General features: G+C 38.3%; 2 protein-coding genes across 7 annotated transcripts; both read right to left on the minus strand.

Annotated features, from left to right (window-relative positions):
• Positions 1–371: 371 nt before the first annotated feature.
• LOC114481637 (uncharacterized) lies at positions 372–8735 on the minus strand. Of its 2 annotated transcripts, XM_028476606.1 has the most exons (10): positions 8550–8735; positions 7374–7558; positions 4473–6766; positions 4316–4361; positions 2495–2644; positions 1120–1206; positions 939–1025; positions 731–853; positions 597–647; positions 372–486 (listed from the first exon to the last, which is right to left on the minus strand). In XM_028476606.1, exons 2-10 carry the CDS (start codon positions 7474–7476, stop codon positions 437–439), a joined length of 2991 nt encoding a protein of 996 aa, XP_028332407.1. In that variant the 5' UTR covers positions 7477–7558; positions 8550–8735; the 3' UTR covers positions 372–436. The 2 variants fall into 2 exon arrangements, with proteins under 2 accessions (XP_028332407.1, XP_028332408.1); XM_028476607.1 differs by lacking the exon at positions 2495–2644.
• Positions 8736–9555: 820 nt separating this feature from the next.
• LOC114482052 (uncharacterized) lies at positions 9556–16379 on the minus strand. Of its 5 annotated transcripts, none has more exons than XM_028477252.1 (6): positions 16208–16379; positions 12353–14515; positions 11039–12157; positions 10621–10941; positions 9880–9977; positions 9556–9742 (listed from the first exon to the last, which is right to left on the minus strand). In XM_028477252.1, exons 1-6 carry the CDS (start codon positions 16268–16270, stop codon positions 9682–9684), a joined length of 3825 nt encoding a protein of 1274 aa, XP_028333053.1. In that variant the 5' UTR covers positions 16271–16379; the 3' UTR covers positions 9556–9681. The 5 variants fall into 5 exon arrangements, 4 of the variants coding, with proteins under 4 accessions (XP_028333053.1, XP_028333054.1, XP_028333052.1 ...); XM_028477253.1 differs by having other exon boundaries at positions 11039–12140; positions 12336–14515; XM_028477251.1 differs by having other exon boundaries at positions 10621–10697; positions 10767–10941; positions 11039–14515; positions 16208–16378.
• Between the last annotated feature and the right edge of the window lie 1346 nt (positions 16380–17725).

A 17725-nucleotide genomic window follows, 5' to 3' on the forward strand; every position in this document is an offset into this window, starting at 1 on the left:
CCAGTGTTTCATCGGAGGGGTCCCTCTGTGCTAGGGGCTGTGGCTGCAGTGTTGACGAATATCTTCTGCTGTTTTGCTGTGCTGGGGGCTCCGCCTCAGTGCCCTGCTCCTGGTGCAGATGTCTCCTTACCTAGATCCTCTGTACGCAGCCATGTGACATTGTCCTTATTTATACTTGTGTGTCTGGGGTTTGTATAGGGTTGGTGCATTTTTTACTATGTAAAAGCACTTTGAGCTGCATTATCTTTGTATCAAAAGCGCTTTTTATAAAAAAAAGATTGATTGAAGAATGTTCTATACAGTATGTAATCTTTTCTATTTTGTGATGGACTGACCAAGTTATTTTTTGCATTTATTTATTTATTCATACAGGCAGAAAATGGGAAACTTCACAGAGATGAGACATAAATGGCATAAATGAGTTACTTTAAAGACTTTAGAAGGATGCTTTTTCTTCTTCCTCTTGCTTTCTGTATTCCAGCAGCTCTGGAAAAAAACAAAAACAAACCATTCCTCAAAACATTTACAAAAAGGGCTATTATTAATAAATGCACAAATGATACGATGTATGAAATGTTTCACATAGAGGATCATACCTTCTCTCAGCCTCTTATTTTCCTTTAACAGTGAAACACAATTGGCACAACCTGAAAAAATGTGAACATCTTAAGACCAATGTTATTATTCATTGTGTGCGTATGTGATCTTCAGTTTTACACGTGCGACTCACCGTGTCCCGGTGCTTTAGGCAACAGAGCTCTGTGGACGTTAAGAGGCTGCTTCAGGATTCTGGTTTTGCTTCCAGTGTCGGAGGACTTCAACGGTTCAGCAGCAGCTGTTAGCACTGCTGCGTCTGAAGATAAAGCACCAGGATACGATAAGTTAGCAAAAACAACAAATAAAAGCAGAATAAGCGCTATGCTGCCCTCTTTACACACCGTCTCTTTGAGCTTTAACTGTTCTCTGGCTGATTGTCGGCCGTTTGAGGTTCTTGGTATGCAGGACAGCTGTTGAGGCTTCAGCATCTGAAAATATGAGTGACAATAAATGTATCATGCATAGACAGGTTACTATGAACTTTGCTTACAGGGTGGTCACAACCCAATACTTGTCATTTACCGGTTTTCATCCTCTTTGAGGGAAAGGCGTCTCCTCTGGTCAAAGGATGCTTCTTTGACAGAGAAGTCTTTGTGGCAGGAATCGTAGCTGCATGTGTGAAAAAGCAGAAGAAAAAAAAAGTCACAAAAAGGAGCTCGCTTTATTGCAAAATTTAAAACCTTTCTTGCTTCAGGTTCAAATAGACAAACACATTATAATAAAGATGGGCAGCTTTTGTCACAGTGGGGACGACAAAAATGTGATTGTATCATGGGCCACATTACCAACATTCATTTCAGCATTTAGAGCAATCTGAGCATTGATGCAGGACAGAAAAGAATGCTTTTGTGTTTTTGTTGTCGTTTGTGGTGTTTTGGGAGTCACAAAGGGCCTGTACTACAAAGCCTGATAAGTATATGTGGATTATCTCTCCATTAGCAGGCTTCACAGAACAAAACATTCTCCATCAGAGAGCCCCTGTACTACGAAGCATGACATAAATACTTTTACTTAAGCCAGGTGATTTCAGTGTGCGCTCCTGTGACGGGAGTGGAGATTGCAGCGTCGGACCAGTCACAATCATGGAGAGCAATTTACGTCACAATTGAGGAATAATGCTTTAACTATGAAGAATTTAAACTCATAATTCAGACAAAAAAAAAAAAAAAAAACACTGTTGCTGCAGAAAAAGCAGGAAGGAAAAGAATACGGGCAAGAAACTGCTAACACTGTTAATGCGTAAAAGCGTGAGATTATACAATACTAATCCATGTGATGATCAGTTTCACTTTATTAGAGCTGACAGTAGATCAGTCCATCAGATGTAAATCTAAACCTTTCATAAAGGATGTCATTGATAAACGAAATTATTTCACTTAACCATTAATATTCTTTCTTTCCTAAACGCAGCTGTCAGATCTGCGCACACCGTTTAAATCCCGGAATTTAGCGCAATATCATGAGTGTCTATTTTTGTTGTCATTTTTTATAATTTTCACTTGTCTTTATTGAGTCATCTCTTGTTTTTTTGAGTAATTGTATATTTCTGCTGATGTTTTGGGGGTCATTGTGTTTATTTACTTTGGGGGTTGCATAAAATTTGTTGTAATTTTCTGTATTTTAGTCATTTTGTGTGTTTTTTTTATGTCATTTCGTAAATATACTTTAGGGGCAAGCAAATTTAGACTGAGGGCCACATATGGCCCCCAGGCCACCAGTTGATTAGGTTTGTGTCACAATACTCTTACATAAATGTTAGTTTATTATTGTTGCATTTCTTCTGTTCGTGTACAGTACATTCATAAACACCAGATTTATTTTGACCAGGATCAAACTGCATACTCCCCATTATAAGTGTTTTCTCTCAGATTCTGATCAGTGGTGTGTATGTGTGTACCTGCAAGTCCTACAGGTTTGTCAGCGCTTGAAGACGTCTGTGCATAACTTCTCGTTAAAGGTGGTTTGAGGCCTGCAGTCACTTTGGTGATGCCTGATGGAATCGCACTCGCCTGCAGCCTCCGCACCCCTGGGTTTGGGGGCTTTAATGCTAGCAGCAGCCCAAAGGTAAGAAACTCATGATGCATGAAACTCAAACACTCACGCTTTAGATTTTATCTACACAAAACTCCTCGCCTACTATAAACAAATTCAAACCAGAGGGTATTTCATCAATTCAGTGTTGCTCAGCGCTGCTCACTTGCACTGTGTACAGTGTTGGATGTGACATCCAGTGGCGCACACAGCACCGCTGAGCTGCTCCCTCTCTTAATTTGAAATTCAGGTTTAATGCTGAGTTAAACAAACAAACACTAGTCTCATAAGTGACACATTATTTAATTGTGAGTTATAGCATCGTCTTTTAATAAACACAAGACAGGTATTAAAAAAAACCAAACCAAAAGTATATGATCAGTATGTGATCACATGCTTCAGTTTTTAAATCATCTTAAACTTTTTCCTACTTTCAAAATGTTCAAACCACAGAAATTTCTTAATCGTGTTCGTCCTTTTATTTTCACTGCTCGGTAACAGATGACGTCACGTCCTGTTGGTCTCAGCATTAGGTTCTAGTGGCTGCTTATTCATCGTAAAAACTGCAGCACATTCACCCTCACGTCTCCAATCATTAAATCTGTGATCAATCTTGTGGATCTTATGAAGACGTGCCCTTAAGCTAAACACTGTCAGCTCGCTTGGCTTAGCTGGGGAGTTCCAAGCTGAGAAGAGTTTGATGAAATAGGAAAAGCCACCTTGGTCACGGACGGCTTGAGTAAACCAGGTTTAAACCGTAGACCTGGCTCCATTAAGAACACCATGATGAAATACCCCCCACAACTTCAAGTTCAATGAATAACTGCTTATAGGGCTGGGCAATATATAGAAGATATCTCATTTTGTACTAAAATACTTGTTTTAGGAGTGGCTGCTTTAGCTACTTCTCAGAACAGCCTGAAAATCTGAATTAGATGGATTTCTGATTGCGTCTTAACCAAGATCTTTCCCTAAACAAGCTACAATACAGAACTCACATGTACTGTCCCTTATAGGAGAAAAGTCCAAAAGTGGCACATATTATGCAGCTGTTTGTTCATAAATGTCCTAGTCCCATTGAGTATTTTTTCCTCCTTTTGTGTATTTTTGTTGTTCTTTTGTGTTTTTTTTGTGCTAATTTTGGATGTCTTACTGAGTTGTTTTGTGTATTTTTTGGTATGTATGTTGTCCCATTGTGTATTTATTCTTTTTGTGCCATTTTGTGTATTTTTGTTGTTCTTTTGTGTATTTCTCCATTTATTTGTACATTTCTGTAGGTTTTTTGTTGCGCCATTGTGCATTTTCTTTATCTTTATGTTGTCATTTGTCTTGTTCTCTTTGTGCATTTACTGTAATTTTGGGGTTGCTAATATTTGCCCATATTTGTGATACACGCACAAGTTGTTGTGTTTTTTTTTTTTTTTTTTTTTTTTAAACCAATCTGAAAGCCCGTGGTGTTATTTTAGCCTGTGTGGCTTTTTGCATCTGCAAATGTAACCCCAAATTGTCTTTCTGGTGAGACTATTTTAATAAAAAATGATCGACATTTATATCGTATATCGCATTTTGAGAAAAAAAATTAAGATATGAATTTTGGTTTATATCGCCCAGCCATATATGCGTAACACTATAATAAAATTTACATTCAAACAGACAGCAGCTCCCAGAGTTCATAAACAGTGCCTACCTGAAGCAGTAGCACGCAGATTGGAGGAGCTTGATGGCTTTGATGTCTTAAAAACACAAGATAGGTTAGATTCTGATATACCTTTGTGAGCAAATGTGCAATAAACTTTAAAAGACAAAAACTAGCAAATAAAATGAATATGCCAAATAACTCTTACCGCTGGAGGTATTTTCGGGATATCAAGCTTTCTTAAAGATTCGGCTTGTGCTCGCAGCCTGGTCATGGGCAGGCCTGATGGCGGTCCTGCTATTGCAGATGTTAGTTTGGGTTTTAGCAGCTGGGATGTAGCTCTGGGAGCAAGGAAAAGGCTTTTGGACACGGGCAGTTTGAAGAAGGTTTTAGGGACACAGACGAGGTTTGTCGGGATGTCTGAAGAAGACGCCGAAGCAACTGGTTTATTATCAACATCTTCGTAAAGTTTCCTCTGGGCTTCTAGGTTCTGGTTCACCTCACCCTTAACATTTAGGTTGAACATTTTCTGGTTGGGCATAGGTGTAGATGTCAACAGAGACGCCTCCTTTAAATCTAAAGAGTCTTCCAGATTAAACGTTCTTGCTTTGTTGAAGTCATTGATGGCATTTTGTCGGTTTAAGGAATCCAAAAACACATCTGATTGTGAATGATTCAGACTCTCACGTTTCTCAGCTTCAAATGTTCCCTTTAATACACTTTTACCTTCAAATGTGTCCTCTGAAGTTTTGCCGATGTTGTTGGCATTAGGATCTTTGATAGCTTTTGCAGTTTCATTACTTTGAAGAAGAGGTGTGGCGTCTTCAAAGCTGTAGGTGACGTTGCAAGCTTTAGAAGACGACTTGTCCACAGTGTTTGGTTGACTAGAAGTAATATTGGCATTTTCTTTAGTAGGTGTACATTCACAGGTGTTGTTCTTCATGTTAAAGGTTTCCCCGATAACTGGGTTCCTACTGGATTTCTGACTACCCGAGGAGTTTAAATGCATGACCGGGGAGGTTTCAGATGCAAATGAACTTGTTTTCTCACTCATTGGCTTGGAACTGTTTTCAATAACTGGCGTCAGATGTAGAGTCTGATTCTGGATTGATTCAGTGGTGTTTAATGTTGTGGGTGGATCGTGCCTAGATGGCTGTTCAGGGGTAAATATGACATGTGCAGATCCAAATTTGTTAGACACCCTCATGGCTAGATTTGTGCAACAGCCGCTATGCAAGTCTTGCTCGTCAGATTCCAGAGAAGAAGTCTTCATTTGTTCACAGTGTGGCTCAGTGACCTTTGAACTACAATCTATATCAGAGTTGGAGGACAGGGTAGATATGTTGCTACAGGAGCTGATGTCAGGAATAACACTAGCAGGTTGGCGATCAGATGCGTCTTCGGCTGATGTTTGGAGTTTGTCCATGGTCTGTTCCATGGGCTTCAGTGACGATTGACTTTTCTCCAAAACACTTGACGTCTCTTCAAAAGACACTTTCATTGCTCCATTGAGCTCTGACAAAGGCTGGCTGCTTTCCACACAATCAGGAATGATCAGATCCTTTGTAATATCCATTGGAGACATTTGACTAGTCAGTGAGAGCTCAGAATCTTGTCCAACATCTAAGCTTTTTACATCCAACAAGGAATTCTTTTCAACTGGTTTTGACATCTCTAAATTAATTTCATTACAATTTATTTTGGCGCTCGAGGAGCTCGTTTCAGACAAAGAAGCGTCTTTACTTCCAGAGCATTCATAGTCGAACGTGTCATTTCGGAGGGGAATGTGTGACGCCACATCCCCTGCATCAACACTTTCACAGGGTTTCTTAACTGCATCCTTCGTAAGTGACAAGCTTCCTGCCGACCCACTGGTATTCTTGCGTAGTGAACTAGCTTCTCCCATAGCCTCGCTTTCCTCTTTGGCTATGGTTATATTCTTCAGGTTGGGAGTCTTTTCTTTAGCGTTTAATTGAGAGAATGAATCCAGCTGAGGAGGCAGGAGAGCAGGTAAAGTGGCATTCATATTCTTGTCTGTTAGGGGAGTTGAAGGAGCATTGTCAGGAAGAGTTGAATCATTCATCACCATTGAGACATCACTTGTGTCGTCAAGGAAAGAAACTTTAGGCAAGGTTTCATTGTTGAGCCAAAACTCCGGGGCGTCCGAACCACCAGCACCGCAGGAGAACACCATCGTGTTCATCAAATCCTTCAAAGCACTTGGAGTGGGATGTTTCTTGGCCAAGTTAAAGACTTTAAAACGTGGTGTCAGAGAAGTCCGGAAAGCAGAGGTGTGAGACGTTGAAGGGCTTTCGGGAAGAGCTGAATCATTCCTCAACGCGAGCACTGAGTCGTCCCACGTGTCGTCAAGGAGAGACGACACCTCCGGCAAGGTTTCATTTTCGATCCAATACTCACTGTTGTTCAAAGCACCAGCACCACTGGAGAACAGCATCCTGTTCCTCAAATCCTTCAAAGCACTTGGAGTGAGATGTTTCTTGCCTAAATTTAAGATTAAAAAAAAAAATGTGTCAGAAGAGACTGCAAACCAGAGATACAAACTTTATTTGTTTTTCTGTGATATATTTAGATTAAAAATATAAATAGATTTCTATTTTGGCGATACACAAAATCACGTTATCGTCTATAACGATATATTTTTATTTTATAGCTTTTTTTAAAATTAAAATACACATTTTAGGAGTCTCTGCATTCGCTACTTCTCAGAACAGCATGAAAAGCTCAGTTAGATTTATTACTGAGTACGTCCTAACCCAGACCTTCCCCTAATCAAGCCACACTACAGAACTCACTCACACATGCTGTCCCTTGCTAGAGAAAAAGACAAAATGGCACATATTGTGCAGTTGTGTGTTAATAAATGTGCCTGTGTGACAAATTTAACCCAGAATTGTCTTTCTGGTAATACTTTGAGTAAAAAAACATCAAGATTCATATCGTATATCGCCGTTTATTTTGAGAAAAAAAAAAAAAAAAAAATCAAGATATGAGTTTTGGTCCATATTGCCCAGCTCTACTTCATCACTGAGAGGCTAGGTGTCGTCTCCGGAGAGCTCGGATTGATATCTTGTTACATTTTCAAGATTACCTTTAGGCCCGCAAAACCCAGCAACTCCAGGGGGTATATTTTCAGAACTTTCATCTGGGTCTTCTTGAACAACTGAAGCTTGTGCAGATGTCTCGTTCGACATGATGGACAGCGTTTTACTCTCGAGTTTTTCCGAGTCACTTCTCAGATCCAAAATCTCTTGGTCTAGAATTTGTGGCAGTAGCCTGTCGATAAAAAAAAAGTTTATCATTACACATTTTTGAACCGACATCATTAGATTATTGAATGATAAGCCTAAGCATAATGTTAGTCGAAAAACCCACACTGAAGTATAGGTAGTTACAGAAACTGACTAGCCATAATATTATGACCAATGATAAATTCATTGGACGAGGTGAGCCAAATCAACTGCTTGGTATGATGTTGAAAAAAAATTATGCTCAGGTGAACTGAAAAGTGCAATCCAGAGAAATAAGGAAAAAAAATACCCTCAGGACACAAAATAAATCAAAGTAAAAACAATAGAAACCCTTGACATCAATTAGCACAATTGACACGCCACATGTGTGTGTGTGAAGAAGAGTGCTGTGCATCACAAGCCCAAACCTTAACACAGGATTTATTAACTTTGGGAATTTTAGAAGTCAAATAACACTTCTTTATGTCAATGGAGAGTGGATAGGCTCCGATCCTAAAATATTTTAAGAAAACATATTTGAGTTTTTATTTGGACAGATTGTTCTAATGCATAATAAAGGTGATTGACTGGGGTCACCACTGATTTCAGTTTTTTTTTTTTTTTTAATATTCATATGTCTTTGCTGTAAAGAGATACATTGTTTTTTTGTTTTTTTTCTTAAATAAAAAAAAAACTTTATGGACAATAACTTATTTATCTCCTGTAATGTAGTTTGCTTTCACGGGGTAGATTCAAGAAAACGTCGAGTACATTGAGTGTGTCCACTTTTAAAAAAAATCCAAATACGGTCACCCTACAGTTGGTATTATTCACCCGCTGAAGGGGAAACACCCACAAGCCCAAAAAGTATCAGACATGGTATATTATATACCGCTTGATATGAATGTAAAATATACTAGTAGCGATTCGTTACTAGCGAATAATAAACATTTATAATCATAGCTGTAAAGTAGGCACCGACATGGCTTAGATTAGAGCATGGTAACGTACGCTGTCCAAAAACAGCGCTCACTTACCTTAAAACACTGTCCTCTGTGTGTTTATTTATGTTTGTCACGAAGCTGTAAGCCGGTTATTAGGAAGTCTGCTCCATTTAGAAAGAGATTCAATCAGCATTTGACTTTCAGAGACGCCTGAATGTTTGTCACCTCACCGCTGCAGTTTTCAAATGTTTTCTACATCACAGACTATGGAGGCCGTTGATTGGCTGAGACTTCTTCTTTTCTGAGTTTTTCTGGTAGCCTCCAGCTTTATAGACCCACTACCGCCACCTCCTGGACATTAGCTCGAACAATTGCCAGTTTTGATATTCTTCATGTTAGTTCACTAATAATAATAATAATAATAATAATAATAAAAAAAACTAAAATAGGAATAACTAAAAAAACGAGGAAAAATGACAAAAAGTATAAGTTGAAAAAATACAAAAGTTAAAAATGCAAAAATGGAAAAAATATATTGTCCAAAATTTAAATACAGATTCATTAAAAAAAAGTGGAAATAAAAAAGATAGATAAATCAGATGCCTTTTTTCTTTCCCTGTATACACACACACACACACACACACACACACACACACATATATATATATATATATCCCAAAAATGATTCATGATTACAATTTACTTTTACAACAGCTTTCAAAACTTTAATGTCACTCAGTACGCAAGTAAACATCATAGGGCATTAGAATAAATGCACAAACTGCACAAAGACAACATTGACAAAATTAAGGCAATAAGTCATACAATCATTTGAAAATCAAAGCGTGTAGTCCTCTTCACTCAATAAAAGATGTTGCATGGCTTGATGCATTAAATAAAAATAAAAAAAAATCCACTGCTTTTTTATTACCAGTATTTGATAAATGGTAAATGGACTTGATTTTATATAGCGCTTTATCACCACACTGAAGCAGTCTCAAAGCGCTTTACATATCAGCTCATTCACCCATTCACTCACCAGTGGGACAGGACTGCCATGCAAGGCGCTAGTCGACCACTGGGAGCAACTTAGGGTTCAGTGTCTTGCCCAAGGACACTTCGACACATAGTCAGGTACTGGGATGGAACCCCCAACCTCTCTATCAGAAGACGACCCACTACCACCTGAGCCACGGTCGCTATTTACAGTCACAAACACAACCTGTCACTCATTTACGGTTCTTTTGAGTTTGGTCTTCAGCTCCAACATCAGTGGATTACCAAATCTGTACGAATGACAAAAAACAAAACAATCTATCAGATATAATGCTTTTGTCAATATATTAACATTATTAATATATATATATATATATATATATATATATTTATTTTTTATTTTTTTTATTTTTTATTTTTTTTTTACCCCTGATGCTTTGGAGGCATCCATCTAGGTTTGTGTTGGGCTTCATCCTGTTTGGGAGAATCACTGTTGTCTTCTGGTTTTGTCTCTTTGTCTTCTTTCTAAACACAATGAGACGTGCCAATGGTTACAAACAGTTTAGCCCTTATTTTAAGAGCATAAGCCTAATGTTAATGTAGCAACATAGAATGCCCTTATTTCAGTTTGCATGAATACATAAAAATACTCCAAAGATATGAAAGGGAAGGCTACAACTAAAATGCATAAAAGTAACACAAAATATGCAAAATGACATCAAATAGATTAAATGACCCTAAAAACAGACAAAACTGCAACAAAAATGTATCCAATAAGAAACAAAACAACAAAAAATATACACAAACTTATAAAAAAAAAAAAAACAACACCCACAAAATAACCAAAATGATTCCAAAAACACAACCAAAAACTCCACAAAATCACTCAAAAAACAAAGAAGTGACTTCAAAAAGACACATCATGACTCCAAGAGCCCCAAAAACAACAAGAAAAACACACAAATATTTTTTTTTCCTGCATTAATGTCCAAATTTTATTTTACTGTATGATTCTATTGCTAATATACAGTATGTATGTTGATAATGTAGCCCTCGGATCACATTTTTGAGGCCCCTGCTGTGTTAAAAGATACAGTGCTACCACAAAAATGTATTCTGAACTGTTAGAACAGTTCAGTGTCTGGAATTAAGAGAAAAATTATCATACTTGTAATGTTTTCTGTCCTTTTTCCTTTCCCGTCACCTTTCCTGACTTTTTTAAAACTGGCAGGCTTGCTCCAAGCCCTGAGAAATAATGTGATAGCATGTAAACAAGGTTTGAGTTTGAATGACAAAGACTTGAATGATACCTACCAGGCAGTTTGATCCCAATACTCACTGCTCCTAAAGGTACAGCCTGTGAAGAGGGAGTGGGCGCCATGGAGGGTGTGTGTAACAAGGTACGAGGATTCGTTGGTGGCCTCACTCGAGGGTTTTTAACTGTGATTCTACACTTCTGCAGAGAAAGGTCCAACAAATAGGAATCGACCTGCAAAGATACAAATGGATGAATATACAGCGTGTAAAATGGTGTCTTACTTTAGTAAAAAATTGAATAGGTTTTCTTCTGAATTGGTTTACAGTACCTGGTCCTGGCCTTTACCCTTTGTGGTTGGCACTTCTGCAAACTCAAACCTGGTTGGCATCATTAGTTCCTCTGAGTGCTCTGGCTGTTGTTCTTTTTGTGATGACGCTTGAAACGTCAACTTCTCCGTGCACGGTTCTTCATTGTATCGTTCCTCTTGCAGATCCTTTGTTCCATCTCTTGATTCTTCAGCTTCAGCGTGTTTTTGTTTTTCCAAAAAGCTGCACAAGTTCTCCTGAAGATCTTTAACTTTTAACATGTTGACTGGGATTAAAGGGGCGGTATTTACAGGCAACATAATATCTGTGTTCATTCTCCCTGCATCAAAGTGTTCTTGAAATCTACTTTCAGTTTCTGCTGATTCTGCCCATTCTTCCTCTGTTCTTCTTTGGACTAAATTCTCTTGATGCAAATAGTCCTCTCCAGGAGGTCGAACTTTGGATTCTGTGTAAGATCCTGCCTCAATACCATCTAAAAGGTGAGGCCCCGCTCCTTTGGGTGTTTCCACCTCAGACACTTCCTCAGAGATGGATTCTATTGCAGGCGTCACCGCTTCAAGCCACAGGTCCAGGATTTCTTCATCAATTACATCTTGACTTCCACTGATTGAGTGACTGTTCTCTCCTGTGAGGCTTCCCAATGATTGAATCACATGTTTGTCTGTTCCCTCTGTTGACATAATTGCCTCGGAAGCATCTAGCTTCCTTTCATCTGTGTCTTCAGCAACAGTTATCACGTCTGCAAACTCAAACCCGGTTGGCATTAGTTCCTGAAAATCTTCTGAGTGCTCTGGCTGTTGTTCTTTTTGTGAAGACGTTTGAAACGCCAACTTCTCCGTGCATGGTTCTACGTCGTATTGCTCTTCTAGACAATCCTTTCGTACGTTCCTTGATTGTTCCGCTTCCGCATGTTTTGGTTTTTCCATAAAGCTGCACACGTTCTCCTGAACATCTTTAACTTTTAACATGTCGACTGGGATTAAAGGGGCTGTATTTACAGGCAAAATAATATCTGTGTTCATTCTAACTGCATCAAAATGTTTCTGAAATCCATGTTCATTCTCTGCTGATTCTGCTGTTCTTCTTTGGGCTAAATGATCCTCTTGATGCAAATAGTCCACCTCAGGTTGTTGAACTTTTGATTCTGTGTAAGTTACTGCTTCAATACCCTCTAAAAGGTGAGACCACACTTCTTTGGGTGTTTCCACCTCAGACACTTCCTTAGAAATGGATTCTGTTGAAGTCTCAGCTGATCTTGCCCATTCCTCCTCTGTTGTTCTTTGAGCTAAACTTTTCTCTTGATGCAAATAGTCCACCGCAGGTTGTTGAACTTTTGATTCTGTGTATGACACTGCCTTAGTACCCTCTAAAAGGTGAGGCCACACTTCTTTGGGTGTTTCCACTTCAGACACTTCCTTAGAGATGGATTCTGTTGAAGTCTCAGCTGATCTTGCCCATTCCTCCTCTGTTCTTCTTTGAGCTAAACTTTTCTCTTGATGCAAAAAGTCCACCTCAGGTTGTTGAACTTTTGATTCTATGTAAGATACTGCCTCAATACCCTCTAAAAGGTGAGGCCGCGCTACTTTGTGTGTTTTCACCTCAGACACCTCCATGGAGATTGATTCCTTTGAAGGCGTCACTGTTTCAAGCCACAGGTCCAGAATTTCTTCATCAATTACATCTTGATTTCCACTGATTGAGTGACTGTTTTCTCCTGTGAGGCTTATCAATGATTGAATCACATGTTTGTCTGTTTCTTCTGTTGACATACCTGCTTCGGAAGTATCTGTCTTCCTTTCCTCAGTGACATTCATCACGTCTAGGGCTTTTATCTCGGGTGCTCTGGATGACTCCTCCTGTGTCTGAAGCTGAAGAGCAATTTCAGATTCTGGCTTGAAAGTATTTTGGTTTTTGTCGTTCCCTACAAATTCCTCTAAAAAGTATGTTTCTGTCATGTTTTCTTCACCAAATTTCAACAGTTTATCAACACGTTCACAAAATTCCTCTGCAGATTTACCGGTAATTTCACTTGTTGCACCATTTTCATCATTTGGGGCGTTTAAAGGTTCTATGTTTGGCTCTGCTTCATCCATTGCGTCTTGCAGCTCTGGCGTATCAATGATCTTGTTTTTTAAGGCAACCACAACCCCCAAATCACTGCTGTAGCATCTGATCTCCTTCTTCATTGAGCTCTCTAATGATTCTTTCTCCTCTTCCTGATTGAATAATCCAGGATCTTGAATCACAGCTTGAAAACTTGCATGTACTGGCTGTATTTTAGTGTAGCTCAACGAATCCCCAACATTTCCCTTGTCCTCTGTGTAGTCTTGGTTCTCCTCCACAGCCTTGCACAGCGGTAAATGGTCCTGGTCTGTGTTTTGTAGCCTCTCCTGATGGTAGTTACTCTCCACCTCTTCTGGTAATCGAGCAGCCTCAGCTTCCTTGGAATCTCCTTCCAGGAAAAGCTGAGTTGTATTTTCATCCAGGCTGAGTTCATTGTTGTTTACAGGAACTCCCTCTTGTGTTTCCTCACACGCGGGAATGTTTTGCTCCTTCAATGCTACACCCCGTTCTTCACTTAAACCCTTGGGAGTTTTCTCCAAATTTCTCTGAACTTCCTGTCTGCCTGCGCTTTCGAGCAACATGTCTACCAAACTGTCCAAGTTGTCGTCTTCACTGCTAAAATCATCTTCTGGTAGTATTTCAGTTGTGTCTGTTGTGTTGGTTTGAAAATTAATGATCATCTCATCCTCACTCTGTGCATACTCCACCAGTTTTCTTCTGTGTTCTGACTCCTTTGCATCCTCAGAGGTCGTCTGTCCAACCCCGTCCTTGTTTTTGGCTCCATCTTGCATCACAGTTGCACCGTCAGGTTCCTCCCCTGAATTTCCCATGTTGATCATGTCACTCTTTTTTCCCAAACCTAATTCTTGGATCAGTTTTATCCCAGACTCATTATCACTGAAATTCTGTCTTTCTGTATGTTGCAGCGGATCCTGTTCTTGGTCTGTCTCTTTAAATATTTCTGCATTAACAGGACTCATAGTTTCTTCTGTATAAGTGTCATATTTATTCCCCTGGACCTTGATACAAACTGTATCCTCAATGTGACTCTGTGATTTAGTCTTTAAATGCTCGTATGTATCATTTTTGGGTGTCTCGAGTTTCTCGATGTTTGTTTTTCTGGTGATGAGCATCCCTTCATAATCCGGTTTGTTCTGGTGCAAAGGTTCTGCTTTTGTGCTTTCGACTTCCTCATATTTATTGTTTGAACTGCTCAGGAGTTGTTTGTTCTCCTCCGATTCTCCACTAAGTAGCTCAGATGAGTTAGGCAGATCAAGGCACTTTTCTATGATGGTGTCCTCTTCACTGGAGCCATTGGTCCCTGCATGACTAATGTCAGGAGTGTTCGGATCGCTGCCGATGTTGTTTGGAACCTGTGGCCTTAGGAATCTATTCACAGCCTCACTGAAAACACCCTAAGGAGGAGAGGTAGAGAAAGATTTAAACATTTCAAAGTAGTGTCACTTAGTTAAAATGACCAGGAAATCGTAACAGTTTAACAGCTTCTTGCTTTTGTTGTCTTTGTTTCATCTAAATTAATTTCCCAATCAACATTCAGGCACATACTGTCCTTATACCACATGTGTCAAACTCAAGGCTCAGGTGCCAAATTTGGCCCTATAGAGCATATATAATTTGGCCCATAGTAGAAAGCACAAAAATTCAGAGAAACCATGAATCATTGTGTAAATTAATGAATCCAGTTGTAAATATCTCTGCTAGAAATCTGCAAAAAAAAAATACACACATTCAATGAAACCACAACATTAGAAGGGCAAACATTTTTTTCCCATGGTTACAGTATATCATGTGATGGCACTCATTTTTTTTTATGTCAAATTGTTAAAAAAAAAAAAAAAAAATTCCTCAAATTATTCTAAAAAATATCTCCAAATGACATAAAAATTGGCAACAAAATCAAAAAATAAATTGAAAGTGAAAATCCTGCAGGGACTGAAATCTGTCACTTATTGCTTTAATATTATCGATACCTTAAATACTGTATTTACGAGAGCACAATAATGATTAAATTAATCATTTTCATTTTACCACCAAAGATAAACTGCTCCATATTTGGCCCCTGAACTAAAATGAGTTTGACACCCCTGCCTTATATGGTCTTTGACTTAACAATGCAACCGGATTTACACGATCATTTCACTTCAGCGTTTCAGCAAACTTGGCTTCACCCTTTTCCTGTTTGGTTCGACCTTCATACACAAAGCATTTGCCCTTTAATAGTTTTCTGAGGCGGCTTCTTCTCTGTAATTCCTTCATCAACAACAAAGTGTTTTTTAGGGCAACCATCAAGAAACTCATAACAATATAAAGCCCAAAAATAAATTGTATTGAAAGTATTGAGTCTTTAAACATGCTTTTATAGACAGGGCAACATCAGTTGTGTTTTCAATCAGTTTTAGTTTATAAAAGAAACATAAGAGTCATTTTAATGCATTCTCAGATAAACTGTCCTGTTCTCTATTGCTAACGTTGCATGAAATATTGCTTTGCTGATATTAGTCACATGTCCTGTTTTTACAGTGACAAATGAAGTGAACCACCTGTAGGAAAAACCAAGTACCTGAGGTCGTGCAACAATCACACAAGTCGGCAAAGAAGTATTTTGCCTTTCAAAAAAGAAAACATTAACTTATTTGAAAGAGACAATTATTGTACTAAAAAGCAACTCACAATTACTGGGAAGTCTTGAGAAAAAAAAGAGTTAAAAACAGGTATAAATAAAACAACAAATTATGAACAAATTAAATAAATAATTAAAATCAGGGAAGTAAAAAAATTAAGTTAAAAACGAGTAAAAAAACAAACATGTTAACGAATTAAATAAATAATTAAAGTCTTAGTTCTCTCACCTCGAGGCAAAACATGACATATTTTAATTTTCATTTTACATACTTTTTTAATGTATTTTTTTAAAAAATTATTTTCTTTTTTACATAATCACAAATTCATTGCATGAATAAATATTACAAATTTCATGTTGGTCAGGTTTTTGGTCTGACAGCACAACTTCCTCATTTAATAGTTTCAGGCTTTTAATTTAAAATTTGAATTGAATCCAATCAGCAGCTGTAGCAGTAGCTTCTCACCCAGACGGTCCAAAAATTCCTCTCCAATCTGGAAACGAGACTTTCAGCGTCCACTGGCTCCATTTTTAACTGTGTGCGAGTGATGGGATTAGTTTTTGGTTGTGTTTGAACGCATCAGCTAGGTTCACGGTTCACTTCCCTTTCTGTTGCATGTCCTGTGTCATGTACTGAGGAAGAGGCTGAAAAGGCTGTGGTTTGCACGGTGTGTGGGTGTGTGGACACTGAAGTGTGAGGTAAGCTTTTAGAACCAAAACAAAAAACAAAAACTTAACAATTCACTCAAGAAAAAAGAAAAAAGAAAAAGAAATGAAACAATTTGATAAGCTTTTTTAAAAAGCTCACAGAATAATGTTATTGTCTTGACAGAATGTGCTACGATTAAACTGAAACGTCAAAATCATGGATCATTTTTAAAATTATACAATTGAATAATTAAAGAATAGCCAATTCATTATTAATTGTATTAATATTAAAATACAGAATATGTTTAATATAAGTCTAAATAATACATCATTGCAAATTACATTATTATGTCATTTCGTGGTTCCACTCTGCAAACTCAATGGTTCTCAGCCTTGGGGTCAGGACCCCGTTTGGTGTCGCGAGACACTGGGAGAGGGGGTCGCCAGACTCCTTCAAGAATTTTTTCTCATTTTTACCCTTTTTCTGCAACTACACGAAACCTGCCATATTTTAACCTATTTTCTTCACTTTTTCTTGCCATATTTTGCTCTTTTTATGCACCATTACTCCCATTTCTGCCACATCTTCATTAAATTTTAATGCCTTTTCTGCACATTTTCCCCCCTTTTAAGACATTTTCAGCACTTATAAACCCTTTCCACCACTTTTCCCACCTAATGTCACATATGTTGACCCATTATTGTCACTTTTAACCTCTTTTAACCATAGTTGATGTTTATTTTTAATTATTTTGCCAATTTAACCACATTCCCGATTTGTCATGCCCATTATTTGCCAGTTTAAACTAATTGTTCCTACTTTTCAATTTACATTGTAATGCATTTTTTCCTGCAAAACAGTTAAGCATACCTGCTGCATTTCTCTCCAGAAAAAAACATCGAGCTCTGAGTAGGAAAACAATATCCTAAATCCAGACAAGGTTTTACATTGAATGCCATCAAAGTATGTAAGCAGCAGCAGTGGGGCGGTTCATGCTGCGTGATTGTGGAAGGAAGTAAAAAATAAAAGTGCACACAAAGTGAGGTGGTGATGACTCCTTGACCAATGAACACCGAGCACTTTGTCTGCCCTCCACAGGAAGTGACTCAAGCAAAAACTTTATTTGAAGATTTACCACAATGATGAGCCAGTACTGCATTTTGCAGTGAGTTCACTTTTTGAGCTGTAACAGCAAGTTACTGTAGATCTATTACCATCATTCACTATTTTGGGCAGTTTAGAGACTGCGGTTAACCTATCCTGTACGTCAGGGGTGCCAAACTCATTTTGTTCAGGGCCCAAATACAAATTTTAGCTGGATAATGAGAGATTGAA

This window comes from Gouania willdenowi, chromosome 19 (genome assembly GCF_900634775.1).
Source record: "Gouania willdenowi chromosome 19, fGouWil2.1, whole genome shotgun sequence".
Classification (NCBI taxonomy): domain Eukaryota; kingdom Metazoa; phylum Chordata; class Actinopteri; order Blenniiformes; family Gobiesocidae; genus Gouania; species Gouania willdenowi.

What these genes read in the sequence shown, in the direction of transcription:
- LOC114481637 (XM_028476606.1), bottom strand. Translation starts at nt 7,476, where the DNA reads ATGTCGAACGAGACATCTGCACAAGCTTCAGTTGTTCAAGAAGACCCA. An exon ending in CTCAAAGAGGATGAAAACCG is followed by an intron (nt 1,026 to 1,119) that starts GTAAATGACAAG and finishes TCATATTTTCAG; the next exon opens with ATGCTGAAGCCTCAACAGCT. An exon ending in AGTTAAAGCTCAAAGAGACG is followed by an intron (nt 854 to 938) that starts GTGTGTAAAGAG and finishes CTTTATCTTCAG; the next exon opens with ACGCAGCAGTGCTAACAGCT.
- LOC114482052 (XM_028477250.1), bottom strand. Translation starts at nt 16,270, where the DNA reads ATGGAGCCAGTGGACGCTGAAAGTCTCGTTTCCAGATTGGAGAGGAAT. An exon ending in AAGGACAGAAAACATTACAA is followed by an intron (nt 9,978 to 10,620) that starts GTATGATAATTT and finishes CATTGTGTTTAG; the next exon opens with AAAGAAGACAAAGAGACAAA. An exon ending in ATGCCTCCAAAGCATCAGGG is followed by an intron (nt 9,743 to 9,879) that starts GTAAAAAAAAAA and finishes TCATTCGTACAG; the next exon opens with ATTTGGTAATCCACTGATGT.